This window comes from Trichechus manatus, unplaced genomic scaffold (genome assembly GCF_000243295.1).
Source record: "Trichechus manatus latirostris isolate Lorelei unplaced genomic scaffold, TriManLat1.0 scaffold00086, whole genome shotgun sequence".
Classification (NCBI taxonomy): Eukaryota; Metazoa; Chordata; class Mammalia; order Sirenia; family Trichechidae; genus Trichechus; species Trichechus manatus.
In genome coordinates this window covers 7,849,560-7,867,653 of record NW_004444022.1, presented here as the reverse complement: position 1 = coordinate 7,867,653, position 18,094 = coordinate 7,849,560, and the positions used below count along the sequence as shown (strand labels likewise).

The 18,094-nt window shown below is 39.4% G+C and overlaps 1 protein-coding gene across 1 annotated transcript in view; it reads right to left on the bottom strand.

Annotated features, from left to right (window-relative positions):
- Positions 1–251: 251 nt before the first annotated feature.
- Positions 252–18,094, bottom strand: part of WIF1 (WNT inhibitory factor 1) — an 85,664-nt gene continuing 67,821 nt past the window's right edge. The window contains exons 7-10 of the mRNA XM_004381547.2: positions 14,100–14,195; positions 6,702–6,797; positions 6,086–6,181; positions 252–1,105 (exon numbers count right to left, since the gene is read on the bottom strand). Coding sequence (XP_004381604.1) covers positions 984–1,105; positions 6,086–6,181; positions 6,702–6,797; positions 14,100–14,195 — 410 coding nt within the window. The 3' untranslated portion in view covers positions 252–983. The remainder of the gene's footprint in view (positions 1,106–6,085; positions 6,182–6,701; positions 6,798–14,099; positions 14,196–18,094) is intronic.

Sequence of the window (18,094 nt, the reverse complement as noted above, 5' to 3'; positions counted from 1 at the left end):
AAGATGATCAGTTTGAAGGGATGCCAAAAATTAGCTTGCTCACTGAGACAGAGAGATAGGAAGAAGGGATGTGTCTGGAGTGCTAAGACAGGGTGAGAGAATGGAACATCTTAGCATCTTTATGGCACTGCAGGTGAGAGAATGGAACATCTTAGCGTCTTTGCGGTACTGCAAAGTATCAAAATACTTCTGAATGGCAACAAAGTTTATTCGCATAAGATAGCACATGCAAAGATCACTTCATACAACACTCAGAAAACTAAAGCAACACCTTTATTTTATACATACAAATAGTATAAAACGTTTATTTTGTAAGAGCTGTGTTTTGTTTACAATATATTATATTGCTTCAAGCCAATGCAACGAGTTCATACATTATAGTCCCTATTTTATTGTGTTTACAATATATTATATTGTTTAAATGCCACTAGCACAATGTTTTATTTGTTTGCTTTTTTCGTTAATATCAAATTCTCTGGAGTAATGGTAAAGTCAAAATGTACTGAGAGTTAAAAATAAGAGCAATTTTTAAAAATGTGAAACATCTAAATACATGACAATAAAATTTGAAATGGTGTAACTTCAGCACTATTGACTGCTTCATCCAAATTCTTGTGATTTATGCATTTTTGTCGAATTTACCCTTTCTAATGTTCCCCAGGCCCTGGACACCATGAATGCATTGTAATTTTGAAAATTATCTGCCAACTACACACTGAAAAGGCAAAATTTTAACCTGATCAACTGATAATATAAACTCCATCCCAAAGCACTGAAACAAGCAAATCTATACCATCATGCTACAGATGTACTTAGAAAACTTAAAAGGAAGAGTAAATATTAGCTCAGTGATTTATAATGAAGCTAATAAAATTCAGGCCAGTATTCTTAACTGTAATGAACATTATTTGAACATTCGACACATGAAAGGTTAACAAAGGCTATGAACTTGGTGTAACTTAAAACGTTTCAGATGTCAGAGTTCACCAAACATAATTGGATTCAGGTGGATCCTGCCGTTCCTCGGCCTTTTTAAGTGAAGGCGTGTGCTGCCTGAGCTCGGCGCCTGCTGGCCTCAGGGCATGCATGAGGCTGGCTCCGTACCCTGCAAAATTATTCACAGCTTAGAAGAAAAGACACTACAGAAATAGGCTCTTCAGATTCGTTATTAACCATTTAAACGAAATCCATTTTCCCTTTTCAGCCCAGAGTGAAAGACCATGGCAACCACAAAAAGCTACCTGAATGAAGAGATTAACAGGTTCAAGAACTCTTGTTAAAAGAAACCCTCTTTACTAACTCCATCAAACCTGGCTTCCACGGAATCTCCGACTTGCTATATATTGTGGCCATGCAGGAACTCTTAATGCAAAGTTTGGATGAATGTGATTGAATGGAAGGCTCTTCTCCACCTACTGGCTGGTAATGCTCTAGCACTGGGGTCTTGAATACAGTGAATTTTCTGCAGAGGATTTGATCATTGATCCTTTGCATTGCGAAACCAACCTAGATGATATGGATCCAACTCAATATGACAAATCCCACTCTTCACATAGATCACATGATCAGGTGTGGCTATCGCACTTAGACAAAATAGGAATTTTATAAGAATTCAGGGCTTCCATTACACTTGTTAGAGAAAAGGTTATGATTTGAACCAACTCTTTGTCAGTGTTCAAAGTGGGCATCCTGTTTCCAGCTAGGTGATAAGTGGAGTGTAACACTGGGTTACACATTTAAGAGCCATCAAAGACCTCCTTTCCTCCCACTTATGGTTTTTTAGAGGTGCTTGGGATGAACTTTTAGAGGTACTCAGGACACTGACTCAATTCTATTCATTTCCTAAAACTGACCCAAGAAAGCAAATATGTTCTAAAAGTGTGCCTCCATCTTCCTGTGCTTGAGAGTCAAGTTTGGCATTTCATTTGTCCCTTGGGGTTTTTTAATGCAGGCATGCCGTTAAATGACTACTGAGAACAGAATACTTTGTTTCTGAATGTGTTTCTTTGAATTGTCATTAGGTAGGCTAGTAGCTCCATGGAATGGTCAAAATAGGAGCCAACAATGTGTTGGAGTAAATCCCTACCATACTGCTCCCTCTGCCACCCATGAGGCCCAAAACTCCCTGCTGGCGAGGGTGAGTCTAGGCAGGGAAGTCTGTCTCCAGTATCCTCCTCCCCACTAAGATGTTGGGTGCTGGGGACCTCCCAACAAGTCACTCCACATGGAGTCTGTTCTTAGCAGAATTCTGTGCCTCAGAGCTTTCTTGTCATCTCCCTCTAGTCAAAATAAACCCCATTCTGGACATCTAGCTCAATTGGCACAACATAGTTTATAAAGAAAATGTTCTACATCCTACTTTGGTGAGTAGTGTCTGGGGTCTTAAAACCTTGTGAGTGACCATCTAAGATATTCCAGTGGTCCCACGCCATCTGGAGCAAGGGAGAATGAAGAAAACCAAAGACACAAAGGAAAGATTAGGCCAAAGGACTAAGGACCACAACCACCACAGCCTCCACCAGACTGAATCCAGCACAACTAGATGGTGCCTGGCTACTGCTCTGACAGGGATCACATCAGAGGGTCCTGGGCAAGCTGGAAAAAAATGTAGAACAAAATTCTAACTCATAAAAAAAGACCAGACTTACTGGTCTGACAGAAACTGGAGAAACTCCCAGAGTATGACCCCCAACACCCTTTTAACTGAGTACTGAAGTCACTCCTGATTTTCACCCTTCAGCCAAAGATTAGACAGGCTCATAAAACAAAATGAGACTAAATGGGCACACCAGCCCACAAGCAAGGACGAGAAGGCAGGAGGGGACAGGAAAGCTGGTAATGAGGAACCCAAGGTGGAGAAGGGGAGAGTGTTGACATGTTGTGGGGTTGGTAACCAATGTCACAAAACAATATGTGTATTAATTGTTTAATGAGAAAATAATTTGCTCTGTAAACCTTCATCTAAAAAAAAATAAACCCCATTCGTTCAGCTTTATTTTCTCTGCTAATGTGCAAAATGGCTGGTGGCCCCTCCCCAAAAAGCACAACTGCATTTTAATCAAGCACCAGAGCATCTTCTTGATGTAATACTTTCATCTGACAGAGGTACATTGATGACAAAAGCTTCTAGCAGAATGGTTTACAAGTGGGGGTACTATTTGTGGAGTGGCAGACGTGCCGGAATTCTGAGGGCAGACCCTCAGAATTGTACATGAGGGCCTCCTATTTGCCTTCTTTTTGAAAGAGTGACCCAATATATCAGCATGAAGAGTATCCCTTGTGCTTGTGTCTTCACCACTTTTGGTAGTCACCAGGCTCCAGATGTGGGGCCCAGAAGACTTGTAATTGAGTCCTGGAATGTATGGTAATATCTCAGGTCCTTCCTGGGCCCAAGGGCTTCTGGAAAGTTAGAATGATTCTGGGACAAGCCTTGAGGTCTGTATCCAGCAGACGGTGGCATAAAGGATTTGGTTTATTCTTTTCCAAAATGGCTCCAGAAATGGCTAGTCTCCTATGGGTCTTTTAGTCCAAATAATGTTTCCCCCTGTTCCCTTGAGGGATGCCATTCAACCACTACCACTTGGGTAAAGAGTTATTTTTAGAGGTGCTGCACTTCTATTAGGCTGTGCCCACCTGAAGCCAATTCAGTCAACAATTCAATTACTTCAGTGGGTGAAAAATCAAATTAATGGTTTAGTCTAGACTAAATACCAACCTACCTTAAAGTAAATAAATAAATATGTATACACGTATATCTATTTATTATACACACTTGCAGTACCAGACTAACATAATGTCGATACTGTAAAATTTGCCCCAAAATGAGAAGTTAGAAAAAATGAGATACGTATAAACATTTATATATGATACACTATGTACAGTCAGTCCTCCATATCTGTGGGTTTCGCATCTATGGATTCAATCAACCAGGGATCAAAAATATTAGGAAAAAAAAACAGACTTTGTTTTCTTGTCATTATTTCCTAAGCAATACAGTATAACTATTTACATAGAATTTGCATTGTATTAGGTATTATAAGTAATCTACAGATGATTGAAAGTGTATGAGAGGATGTGCACAGGTTATATGCAATACTATGCCATATTAATATAAGGGACTTGAGCATCCTCAGATTTTGGTATCCACGGGGGTCCTGGAACCAATCCCCGTCGGATACAGAGGGACAATGTATTATATTAAATATATGTTTATAAATTTGTGTATAAACATGAATACAATAATATAAAAATATATTAAAATTAATATTTCTGTTCAGTATCCCAGCTGATTAAAGAGCCCTAGGTGGTGCAACAGTTAAGCACTCAGCTGCCAACTGAAAGGTTAACAGTTTGACCCCACCCAGTGGCTCTGCAGAAGGAAGACCTGGTGATGTGCCAATGCCTGTAAAGACTACGGCTTTGAAAAGCCTATGGGGCAGTTCTACTCTGTCACATGGGGTCACTATGAGTTGGAATTGACTTGATGGCACCCAACAACAACAATAACCCCAACTAATTGGTTCCATACCTACTGGGGTACATACACTACACTTTGGACATCATTGATCTAGAATAACATCTGATATGTGACATTTTCAAGTTTTGTCCACTATTTTGTAGTATTATAGACGTAATTTTGGCTTTTGTTATCGAAGAGTATTGAATGACTGAGGTCTTCCTTTCCTTGAAGGAAAGTGGACAGTGGGCCCATACTTAGGAAGCTGAGTTCTAGGTGCCAGATTTACTGAAACTGCTGATTGACTGTCCCTCCCACTAGAACCTGGGCGCCATGAAGTGAGGCCTTTTCTTTCTGTTTACTGCCGTGTCCCCAGTGACTAGCTTCGTGCTTGGTACAGAGTACAAATTCACAGCGAACAACTGAATTTAGCAAGCTTCATTTTGTTTATAAAATAGGCCAGTTATTTATCTACATAAACAAACAAACAAAAAAACCCAAACCCATTGCTGTGGAGTTGATTCCAACTCATAGCGACCCTAGAGGACAGAGTAGAACTGCTCCATAGGGTTTCCAAGGAGCAGCTGGTGGATTCAAATTGCTGACCTTTTGGTTAGCAGCCGAGCTCTTAACCACCGCGCCACCAGGGCTCTGTTTATCTACAAAGCTAGTTCATATTTGGTAGTCAGTAAATTTGACAATAATGCAACTCAATTATTTCTCTCTCCCATAGAAGTCTTCATAGACCTTTCCTTCCCCTCAAAAGAACTCATGTCAAACATCTAGCAGCCAATAAAACTTAAAGATTTTAAAAAGCAAAATCTTCACGTTTTGTATGCTAGCTTATAAATCTTGAATATAAAATCAGAGCCAACTAGATACTGATTCTACATTTAATTTAAAATCTTGATTTTACTTGTAATTTTCTTCATGGTTAATGTACTATATTACCAAATCAACCTGTATTTCCAATTTAACCTAAAAAATATCTATGGTAATATTTTGCAGTGATGAATTACTCTTTACACTCTAAACACAGACTCTAAAGTTTAGAGAGTTGGGGGTACGGAGGAAAAGGAGGAGAAGTTGCTTTTAATGTAATGGAAGGCCAGGCTGAATTATGGTTTGTCTATTAACCTTTGAAGGAGCCCTGGTGGTACAATGGTTAAAGTGCTCAGTTGCCAACCTAAAGGTCGGCAGTTCAAATCCACCAGCCGCTCCTCGGGAGAAAGATGTGGCAGTCTGCTTCTGTAAAGATTATAGCCTTGGGAACCCTGTGAGGCAGTTCTACTCTGTCCTATACGGTCACCATGAATTGGAATCAACTTAACTGTGATAGGTTTGGATTAACCTTTGGGAGTACTGGGGTGGCGCAAACAGTTAATGAACTTGACTATTAATCGAAAGGTTGGAGGTTGGAGTCCACCCAGAAACGCCTTGGAAGAAAGGTCTGGCGACCTACTTCTGAAAATTCAGCCACTGAAAACCCTGTGGAGCACAGTTCTACTCTGACAAACATGGGGTCTCCATGAGTCGGAACTGACTCAACGGCAACTGGTGGTGGATTAACCTTTGGAGCCAAGATAGCAGAAGTGAAAAAGATGGGCTCCCCAGATGAGCTCTACTCACTTTTACTGCAGTGTCTCCCATGCCAGCCTTCTTGACACTGGCATTTGTTGGGTTCATGGCAGGTTCCGTGTGTACCGCAGCCAGGCTCACAGACAGCTAGAATCGCAGGAGACAAAAAGCATGTTTTTTTGAGCTTTCATTTTCAACAGAATTACACAGCTGTTATCCTGCGGTTCTTTAGAATGTGTTAGTTTTGGCTTCATCCCTAATTTTTTTTTTTTTTTTCTAATTTAATCTCCAGCTATAGGCCAGTTTTCAACTTTTTGGATAAAGTTCTGAGTGATCTTAAACTAATCATGATATTTCACATTCACAAAAGAATGCTTTGCAGAATTAGAATTTTGAAACCAGTGGGCAAGAGAAATTTATTTTCCTTAAGGAAACTCCTAAAAGTTAAAAAGTTTGATTGTGTGTATGAGTGTATGTTGGTTTTCTGTACATGCATAGATTTCATACAATGCTTTTGGTCCACATAAAGGAAGCATATGTGTCCAGGAAGAAAGGTGAACTGTGATGCCTAGGCAACTTGCAGCGGGCATAGAAGTTATGTAATGAGACACTACTGCTAGTCTAATTATCCTATAACCAAGATTGATTATGTGTATGGAGTACTTACGCTTTGAACAGAGGTCTCCTTGGTAACCTTTGGAGCACTTACATTTACTTTTACCAATGCATTTACCTCCGTTTCGACAGGGTTGTGGGCATTTGCCTGAAATAGAGAAGAATACAAATAAGCAAGAAACTCTGTGCTTCTTACGGAGGCAGTTACATTTCCAAGGGAATTGCAGGGCTTTGAGAAGAGAAACGTTTTTAAATAGCAGCTATTTCCATTTATTTCAGATCTACTCTGGTTTTTTTATTATCTGAGTTTCTTTTTTTGGAAAAAAACAGACTACTTACTATATTTACTTATGATTTTAGATATATATCTTTTTTTGTAATAAATGTGTTACCAAAATCCTATATTTACATTACGTTTTAATAAACAGAATAATATTTTAACTGATCCTTAAGTGCTTGTAATTTATAATATAACTTACCAGAAATGAATGGCCCCCTAAATGATCTTTTCTCTGAGTTCTGATTTTTGAATGTCACTTTTTCTGAAAGTAGGCCTAAACCTGTACCTCACGACATCTGTCTTAGTTGAGGATTCCTCAGAAAACAAGGTTTGCATGCAGATCTTTTATTTGAGGAAGTAATCCTAGGAAGTCGGATGAGGGGATAGGAAGAGTGTAACAGGGAAGGTATGAAAGTCAACACAAAGGTGTGTTTGTAGGTTGGTCACCATTCAGGGCAATTGGGCTCAATGCTGCTGGGTTCTTCTGAGGAGCCATGTAGACTGTGCCTTAAATTTGCCTGACTGAGGGAAGGGAGGTAACCAGTTGCTGTTGAGTCAACTCCGACTCATGGCAACCCCATGTGTGTCTGAGTAGAACTGTGCTTCATAGGGTTCTGAATAGCTGATTTTTTGCAAATAGATCACCAAGCCTTTCTTCTGAAGTGTTTCAGGGCAGACTCAAACTACCAACGTTTTGGTTAGCAGCTGAGCACTTAACCGTTTGCACCACCCAAAGACTCCTGAGGGAAGGGAGGGGAGTGTTGATTCGTGAGGACCTGTTTACCATTGGTCAAGGGCATACTTTCACACTGACACTGTGTGAGTGCAGCATGTGTTTTTCAGAGGGCTCGAATTGGTTAGAACCAGTTCAGTCATGGTCAGCAAAGCAAAATCGGAACAGACCTGAATTTTAAAAATTTGCGTGAAGTGTAATGATAAGCAGAACAGGAAAAGTTATGGGTCAAAGCCCTGGAATGGGCGATTTGGAAGAGGCACAGTGAGTTCTTTTAGGAGTCTGATACGGGAGGTTGGTTTATTGCCAGGACTGCAGAGAGTAACACAAATTCAAAGCAGTGCCATCTTTGAGCGAGGTACTGCTGTTTCTAACTGTGCTGGTCAAGAGATTTGGTTGCTATGCAACATGCATGCTGCCCTTGTTTTCTAAGAGGGAGATTAAGTTTCTAGCAGGGCTTTGACCTGTAATTTTTCCTGTTCCATGTATCATTCTGCTTCACCCACATTTTAAAAATTTGAGTCCATTCGGGTTTCACTTTGTCAACCATGACTGAATCAGGCAGAACTGGTTCGAAGCCCTAATTTTTTAGGACCCACGAAAGCCTCTAGGTGAAAGCAAAATAAGCATGCAACAGCTAAGATGAGGTGCAGTGGGGTTATGCCTATGCAAAACTGGTTGCTGCAGCAATGGCTGGAGCAATAGGCTGGCTGAGAGGATGTGAGGCAGGGCATAACGAGAGCCCAATACCACAGCTATGCATTTTTCTGGAATGTCTTGGATCCCAATAATACATTCTTCTTTCTTTCTTTTACTTTGTGTCAAATGGGTATTGCTAATGTTTTCACAGATCTTTGAATCTTAGATATCAAAATTATATAATATTTTTCTTCTTTCTTACTCCAGAGTCTATTTATTCTACCTCTGCAGTCTACCTTTGTCACCCTAAGGCAGAAATTTTCAAGGCAGAAGTAGAAGATATAGTACTGTTCACCCCGACCTGAAGCCATATCTTATGACTGGTATAATGATACTACAAAGAGAGCAAACAGCCATTAGATTTTGATAGGGGAGGACTTTGGACTTTTTCATTGTTGTTGTTTTTCTTTTTTTCACTTTAACAGAACATTCATTACAAAAGCCTCTGGGTACACAGAAGAAGAAATGAAATCTCTATCCCAAGCCAACCCAATTTTCATTCTCTAAATCTTTTTGTCTATGGCCAAATGAAGCTTTGAAAGAAGCAAACTATTACATATTACATATTTTGCATAAATGATAGAATATCTCCTTTTCAATTGACTACTAAAAATGAAAAAGCTTTCCTCATTTAATTCTTAAATACTCAAGATCCCAACTCTTACCCAAAGGAAAGGAATATCTAGCTCTGAATTTCACTTGTATCAAAGAACATCCCACCCCATCAAATGCACAAAATTGAGTCATATCACAGTACTCTGTAATGCACTGGGTTTTTTTTTTTTTTTCAAGCAAGCAAGACATAGGATGGTAATTATATGGCAGAAAAGAAGGGTATTCATGGTGAAATATTTGGTGAGTCCAAATTTTCTCATGTTCTGGGAGGGGTGAACTTGATAACTGGGGATAATGCAGAGAACGATTGGGGGCGAGAACCTTCTTATTGATTCCAAGGGTCGTTTGGTTTTCTTGGCATAAAGGAGGTGAGGACCCTTGGGGTCACCACATCCAGGAAGCAGGATATTCTCTCCTGGTGACCACACAACAGAAATGCTACTGCAGGCAACTGTGAAAAGGCCATAGCTAGTTCAAAGACTACAGGAGACAAACCTCATGAAGATCTGATTGTTTTAAAATTTAGAATCCTTTGCTATTGACTTCCTTTTCCTAAAAATAATTTGCAATGAAGTTCTACTCATGGGACAGTGGAAAACTCAGTTAACCTAAGAGATAACACATTTTTACCTAAGCCTTTCGAGACTCAATTATTTTCTGCTTTGATTTTTTGTTGATGCCATGTTCTTTTAGTAGTGCATGCAGAGTCAGTGAGTGTGCAAAAGATCTCTTTAAAGTGTTAAAAAGCAAAGATGCCATTTAGAGGACTAAGGTGCCCTTGACCCAAGCTATGGTATTTTCAATCATCTCATATGCTTGCGAAAGCTGGACAATGATTAAGGAAGACTGAAGAAAAATTGATGCCTTTGAATTATGGTATTGGTAAAGAATATTGAATATCTATGAACTGCCAAAAGAACAATCGAATCTGTCTTGGAAGAAGTACAGCCAGAATGCTCCTTAGAAGCAAAGATTAGGAGAATTTTTCTCATGCACTTTGGACATGTTATTAGGAGGGACCAGTCCCTGGAAAAGGACATCATGCTTGGTAAAGCAGAAGGTCAACAGAAAAGAGGAAAACCCTCAACAAGATGGACTGACACAGTGGCTGCAGCAATGGGCTCAAACCTAGCAATGATTATGAGGATGACACAGGACTGAGCAGTGTTTTGTTTTGTTGTACATAGAGTCGCTTTGAGTCGGAACTGACTCGACGGCACCTAACAACAACAATATAGATTTTGAGAAATATTATATGAAAATACATGATTTGTGGGAGCCCATCTGGCCCACCAGTCTCAGGTAACAGATTTTATTTCAGGGGACTTCCATTTGGGTACATGGGGCACCTCTGGTTTTGCCTAATACCCCAGCTATTTTGTTTCAATAAACATTTCTTTCACCTTTCACAGTTACACAAGTCACCACTGGAGGGAAGCAAATACTTCCAGCAGGAAAAGTACTCCCAAAGAACACCAGAGGCATAAAAAATAGGTGTGATACCGTATGTTCCATGAGTCACAAAAGGGTTAAACAGATCAACCACTGCCTGAAGACAAACTGATTTGACTAAGTTTGAAGAGTTATCTTTTCTACTTATAACCAGTGGATGAGACTTTGTGAGAACACTGAGATAAGCTATTGACAATATAAAGACATTAAGCTTTCCCTATCCATCTGATTGTGCGATAACTTATATTTGCAACTCTGCTTTACATAGGAAAAAGGACAAAGATTACAACAAATGCCAACAACCATAATCTCTGGGTTTTAGAATTATGGATGATTTTTATTTTTTATCCAATATTTTAAATATTCTACAGAGAACATGCATTAATTTTAGAATAAGAAGAACCCCTAAAGTTATTTTCAGAAAACTATTTATAAGACAGCATAAATAATTTGTGTGATTTTTAAACTGAATGTTCATTAAAAATTCTTCGGAAATCTATGAGCCTTAAATAATAACATGAATGTACACCTCATCCATCCAGATAGCTTTAACCACGGTTTTATCTCTTAACATCTGCAAGTGTATCTCACAATCAGATCAGACTGAAGTCGGAGAAGATATCAGTTCTGATGGAGGGCAGAAGAAATGAAAAAAAAAAAAAAACAGACAATAACGAGTGTTGACAAAGATGTAGAGAAATTGGAATCCTCATACACTGTTGGTGAGAATGTAAAATGGCACAGTTACTTAGGAAAACAGTTGGACCATTGCTCAAAAGTTAAATATTGAGTTACCATATGATCCAGCAATTCCAATCCTAGGCATATACCCAAGAGAAATGAAAAGATATGTTCACACAAAAACTTGTACACAAGTGTTCATAGCAGCCTCATTCATAATAACCCCAAAGTAGAAACAACTCAAATGTTAATGATGAATGGATAAACCAAACATGGTATAGCCATACAGAGGAATATTATTCAGCAACAAAAAGGAATGAAGTGCTGATATATTCTACAACATGGATGAACCTTGAAAGCATCATGCTAAGTGAAAGACGCCAGGCACATAAGGCCACATGTTGTATGATTCCACTTACATGAAATATCCAAACAGACAAATTCACAGAGACAAAACATAGATTAGTGGTTGCCAGGGGCTGAAGGAAGTGGGAGGGGGTGGAGAGTGGCTGCTAATGGGTACCAGGTTTCTTTTGGGGGTAATAAAAACATTCTGGAATTAGATAGTGGTGATAGCTTCACAACTTTGTGAATATTCTGAATGGTACACTTTAAAATGGTGAATTTTATGTTATGTGAATTATATCTCTAGTTTTAAAAATACGTATTTCTCCTTTTCGTCTATGGTGGGAAAAGTAGAGGCATTTTTTCAACTCAAGACCTATTTCTATATTTTCCTGGTAATGTGCTTCCTGTAATAGAAACAGGAATTTCCTAAAATGATTTGAGATAAAATGTGTGGCAGGATCAGTCAACCACCTTCAAAGACCCACATTTTGGGGTCTGCCAAAATTGTATTTGCCAACAGAAAATTCATAAAACCTGAGGACATGAAAGAGCATACTCGTAGGAAGAGAAATGAGCCCAGGAACAAAGATTTATTAACATGAACCAACTCAGTATGCAAAGTCTAAGAGTAAGCATGGGGAGAAAATTGAGGGGGGTTAGTTCAGAGATATCTTTATCAGGGAAGGCTAATTAATAAGAATAGAAACTACATCCTAACGATTAACTACATGTTCTATGGAAACTTCAGAGGTATTCCATTTGAACTCTAGAATATATAGTTACTACATCTACTATTCATTAAAAAGTACATGACCCACAAATAAATTAGAGGCTGAAAGTTAAAATAGGAAGTTAGAATTATTCAATTTTGACCCCACTACAACTTCAGAAATGATGGTTATACCAAACACAATGGTATTGTAGTGGATAAAATGCAGCTGGAAACGAGAATCTTGACCAGGTTTCCCTTTACACCCATCCAGAAGGCAGAGACATAGCACCTTCAGCAGATGTCTCATGTTCCTCTGCTCCATCTTGGGCAGGAAACTTTTGTGGTGTCTTCTGGGTCATAAACCAATCTCAGATAGGGTTGGCTCATTTCCGAGTTTAATAGGTTAACTGACTTGCTGAGGGTTACACTGTTGGTAGATGGAAGAACCAGGACAAGTCGTTTGGGATATTGATTCCCAAAACATTGATTATTCACCACATTCCACCCTTAAAGTTTTATTATTATTTTTTATTGAAGCATGATATACATTTGTTGTTGTGAGCCGTTGAGTCGATTCTGACTCATAGTGACTCTATAAGACAGAGTAGAACTGACACATAGTGTTTCCAGGGCTGAAATCTTTACCGGAGCAAATCACCAGGTATTTTCTGGCACAGAGCTGCTGGTGGGTTTGAACAGCTGACCTTTTGGATAACAGCAGAGTGCTTAACCATTGTGGCACTGGGGCTCTTTTGACATACATATAGAGAAGGCATAAAGTGCAGTGATCCTAAGTTTACAGGTAAATTTTTTTTTTTTTTACATAAGTAAACAGTCAAGTGACACTTCTCCATTACTGTCAACCCTTAGTTTTGCCTGCACCTGAACTTCATAAAAATGGAATTATGCAGTATGCACTCTTTTGTATCTAGCTCCTTTCACTCAACATAATGTCTATGAGATTCATTCATGGTGTTATACATGTGTGTTAGAAGTTCACCCTTTTTTATTGCTGCCAACACACTCCCTTTCTTTCCCCGTCTTTTCTTGTGTCTATCCTTTTCTTGTAGATGTGTTGTTAGACTTAGTCTAATCGAGAATATCTGGCAATGAATGGCAGGGGAAAAAACCCTCCATGTCTGTACGTTGGTGAATAAATCCCAACTATTCCAAAGCTCTCATCTACATTTCTAGGGCTGAAACTATGGGCTGTGAATAATGAGAAGGGAACAAAAATCACTAACAAAAAATGCAACATGGTGAATAATTCAAACTCAGACATAACTGAGCCCAAAGGCAGATTAACCAGTAAGCAAGGTATGCATGGGCTTACAGTAAGCAAGGTATGCACAGACTTAAAGGTGTGGTGAAACTCATGTAAAATTGTGCACTACAGATTAGTAAGTAAACACAAGTAAGCCCGTGCATACTTTGCTTATTGGTAATCCGTCCCTGACTGAGTCAGAGAGCATCTGGCCCAAGCCCTTTGAGGTGAACCAGATCATCCTTTTCCCCACCGTCAGCCAAAGTGAGTGACAGCTGAATCTAATGAAAAGAAGCCACTGGTTTAAGACTTTGGACTTATTCATTCTTCCTGGGCTTCAGATTCCTCACTGATAATATTAAAAGGGTTAGATGAAGTTTCTAGCCACAGATAGTTAAGCGCTTGATTACTAGCCAAAAGATTGGTTGTTCGAGCCCACCCAGAGGCTGCTCGAAAGCCGTATCTGGTAATCTGCTTCTGAAAGGTCACACCCTTAAAAACCCTACGGAGCACAGTTCTACTCTGCAACACATGGGGTTGCCATATGTTGGAATCGACGCAATGATAACTAACAACAACAACAAGATGAACTTTCTAAGGCCCCATACAACCCCCAAAAAATTACGGTTCCATGAAAAGAGGAGAATGCAGAAGGCCGATACTCACTTATTTCACACTGTTCTCCCTCTAGGCCTGGAGGGCAAATACACTTTCCAGGGTAGAAACAGGTGCCTCCATTAAAGCAGGTGGTTGAGCAGTTTGCTGTTAGAACGAATAACAGTAGGTTAAACCTAAGAAAGACTTCATTTAAAGGGAGATGATACTTAGACATCTGCTACTTGCCTGTTTCCTGAATGAAGTAAGCTGCTTTACTGATATAAAAATTGTAACTAATTGCTTGACCATTTGCAGATTCCAAGAACCTAACAGTTCTATACAGGAGAGCACACACACTATGTGATCCTCACGCCTAGGGGTTTACATCATAGTGAAAAGAAGCAGAGTGTCAAAAACAATTATCTTTCATATTTCATTTAAATATCTATGCCCTTAAAAGAAGAAGAATGCTATAAACCCAATAAAATATTTTTTTAAACATCAGGATGGAGGACGAAGGTAGAGCAAAAAGGAGAAAACTTACTTTGAAATAGCTAAAAAGGGGACGAAGTCATAAATACCAGGATATGATAAAGGAAATTAGGATGGACTTTTTTTCAGAATACGGTGAGCAGAGATTCATCTTACTTAATAAGAAATTCTAAAAAAAAATAGACTTTTATGAAGTTTGGAGGAAGAAGTAACTGTGTTTAGGAAAGGACAGATCAGGGACCCTCCTGAGATAGTGGGGAAGTGGTACTGCACGAACCAAAACCCAACCAAAATCCGTTGCCACTGAGTTGATTCTGACTCATAGACACCCTATACTACAGAGCAGAACTGCCTCACGGGGTTTCCAAGGTTGTAATGTTTATGGAAGCAGACTACCACATCTTTCTCCTGCTGAGTGGCTTGTGGGTTTGAACCACCAAACTTTTGGTTAGCAGCCAAGCACTTAACCACTGTGCCACCACAGCACCTGCATGAACCAGAGTCAATTAACTACATTGTTGTTGTTATGTGCAATAGAGTTGGTTCCAACACAACCAACACATAGCAACCCTATGTATGAGAACCAAACACTGCCCAGTCCTGTGCCACCCTCACAATCATTGCTATGTTTGAGCCCATTCTTGCAGCCAGTGTCAATCCATCTCTTTGAGGGTCTTCCTCTCTTTTGCTGACCGTCTCCTTTTCCAAGCATGACATACTTCTCCAGGGACTGGTCCCTTCTGATAACCTCTCCAAAGTACGTGAGACAAATTCTTGCCATCCTCGTTTCTAAAGAGCATTTTGGCTGTACTTCTTCTAAGACAGATTTGTTTGTTCTTCTAGCAGTCTATAGTATATTCAATATTCTTCACCAACACCATAATTCAAAGGCATCAATTCTTTTTTGGTCTTCCTTATTCATTATCCAGCTTTCACATGCATATGAGGCGATTCAAAATACTATGGCTTGGGTCAGGCGCACCTTAGCCCTCAAAGTGACATCTTTGCTTTTTAACATTTTAAAGAGGTCTTTTACAACAGATTCGCCCAGTGCAATATGTCCTTTGATTTCTCGACTGCCGCTTCCATGAGCATTGATTGTGGATTCAAGTACAATGAAATCTTTGACAACTTCAATCTTTTCTCCATTTATCATGATGATACTTCTTGGTCCAGTTGTGAGGATTGTTGTTTTCTTTATGTTGAGGTGTCCACACAGAAAGCTGTGGTGTTGATCTTCATCAGTAAGTGCTTAAAGTCCTCTTCGCTTTCAGCAAGGAAGATTGTGTCATCTTCATATCACAGGTTGTTAATGAGTCTTCCTCCAATCTTGATGCCGAGTTTTTCTTCACATAGTCCAGCTTCTCCAATTATTTGTTCAGCATAGATTGAATAAGTATGGTGAAAGGATACAGCCCTAATTCACACCTTTCCTGATTTTAAACCACATAGTATCCCCTTATTCTGTTTGAACAACTGCTTCTTGGTGTATGTACAGGTTCTGCATGGGCAAAATGAATTGTTCTGGAATTCCCATTCTCCTCAATGTTATCCATAATTTGTTATGATCCATACAGTCGAATGCCTTTGCATAGTCAATAAAACACAGGTAAACATCTTTCTGGTATGCTCTGCTTTCAGCCAAGATCCATCATACATAAGCAATGTCCTCTTCTGAAACTGGCCTGAACATCTGTCAGTTCCCTGTTGATGCACCGCTGCAACTGCTTTTGAATGAGCTTCAGCAAAATTTTACTTTCGTGTGATATTAATGATATTGTTCAACAATTTACACATTCTGTTGGATCACCTTTGGAAACGGCACAAATATAGATCTCTTCCAGTTGGTTGGCCGGGAAGAAGTCTACTAAATTTCTTGGCATAGATGACTGAGCACCTCCAGTGTGGCATCCATTTTTTGGAAACATCTCAGTTGGTATTACGTCAATTCTTGGAGCCTTGTTTTTCACCAATGCCTTCAGTGAAGCTTGGACTTCTTCCTTCAACCACCGGTTCTTGATCATATGCTACCTACCTCCTCCTGAAATGGTTGAACATCGACCAACTCTTTTCGATACAGTGACTCTGTGTATTCCTTCCATCTTCTTTCGATGCTTCCTGCATCATTCAGTATTTTCCCCATAGAATCACTCAGTATTGCAACTCGAGGTTTGAATTTTTGTTCAGTTCTTTCAGCTTGAGAAATGCTGAATGTGTTCTTCTCTTTTGGTTTTCTAACTCCAGGTCTTTGCACATTTCGTTATAACACTTTATTTTGTCTTCTCGAGTTGCCCTTTGAAATCTTCTGTTCAGCTCTATTTACTTAATCATTTCTTCCATTCGCTTTAGCTACTCTATGTTCAAGAGCAAGTTTCAGGGTCTCTTCTGACATCCATTTTGGTCTTTTGTTTCTTTTTAACAACCTTTTGCTTTCTGAATGTATGATGTCCTTGATGTCATCCCACAATTCATCTGGTCTTTGGTCATTAGTGTTCAGTGCATCAAATCTATTCTTGGGTCATTATTGTTTAATTAATCAAATCTACTCATCTCTCATTTTGTCATACTGTGGTGGCTTGCATGTTGCTGTGATGCTGGAAGCTATGCCACCAGTATTTCAAATATCAGCAGGGTCACCCATGGTGGACAGGTTTCAGCTGAGCTTCCAGACTAAGACAGACTAGGAAGAAGGACCTGGTGGTGTACTTCTGAAAAAAAAAGGCCAGTGAAAACCTTATGAATAACAGCCGAACATTGTATGATATAGTGTCTGAAAATGAGACCCTCAGGTTGGAAGGCACTCAAAATACAACTGGGGAAGAGCTGCCTCCTCAAAGTAGAGTCAATCTTAACGATGTGGACGGAGTAAAGCTTTTGGGACCTTCATTTGCTGGTGTGGCTTAACTCAAATAAGAAGAAACAGCTGCAAACATAACTAGATTACCCAGGTAATAATCAAACGGTTTGTGATTAATCCTAAACCCTTTGCTTTCCTCTCCTTTGGTGTCAATTTCTGGAATTTCACTGCTCATTGGTACTTAAAACAGGGAGGGCAGAGAAATGAGGCCCAGGAAAAAAACTAATATCTAAAAATAGACAATCTGGCTCATTCTGTAAAAAAGTTTAAAATTAGAACTTGGACTTTCAGCAATTCCACTTATATAGCCTATTTGTTCTTGTTCCATATAAGACATACCAAAGTTGGCTATAGATGAACAAAAGCTAAAGTAAGCTTTTGGTACAAAAATCAGAAAGGAAATCCAAAAATTATAAGAGTAGTTTTCTTTGTGGGGTTAAAAAAAATCCAACTAAAAAGTTCTACCAATACCATCCTTCTTAAATGATAAGCTATGTGTTTAAAATCCTAAGTATTTCCCAGCTTAAGGCCATGCTGTACTCGTTCTGGCAAAATCAAATCTCTCGTTGCAGAAGGAGGTAGCAGCATTTGGGTATAGAATGTAGGAGAACCAGCTTTCTGGGCCCCTTCTTTGCTCCTTGCTGCTAGCATTGCTAGGGCTGGGCAGTTGTTTTTGTGTGTCCTGTCTCCACACCTGCCCCTATGTCTCCTGGGA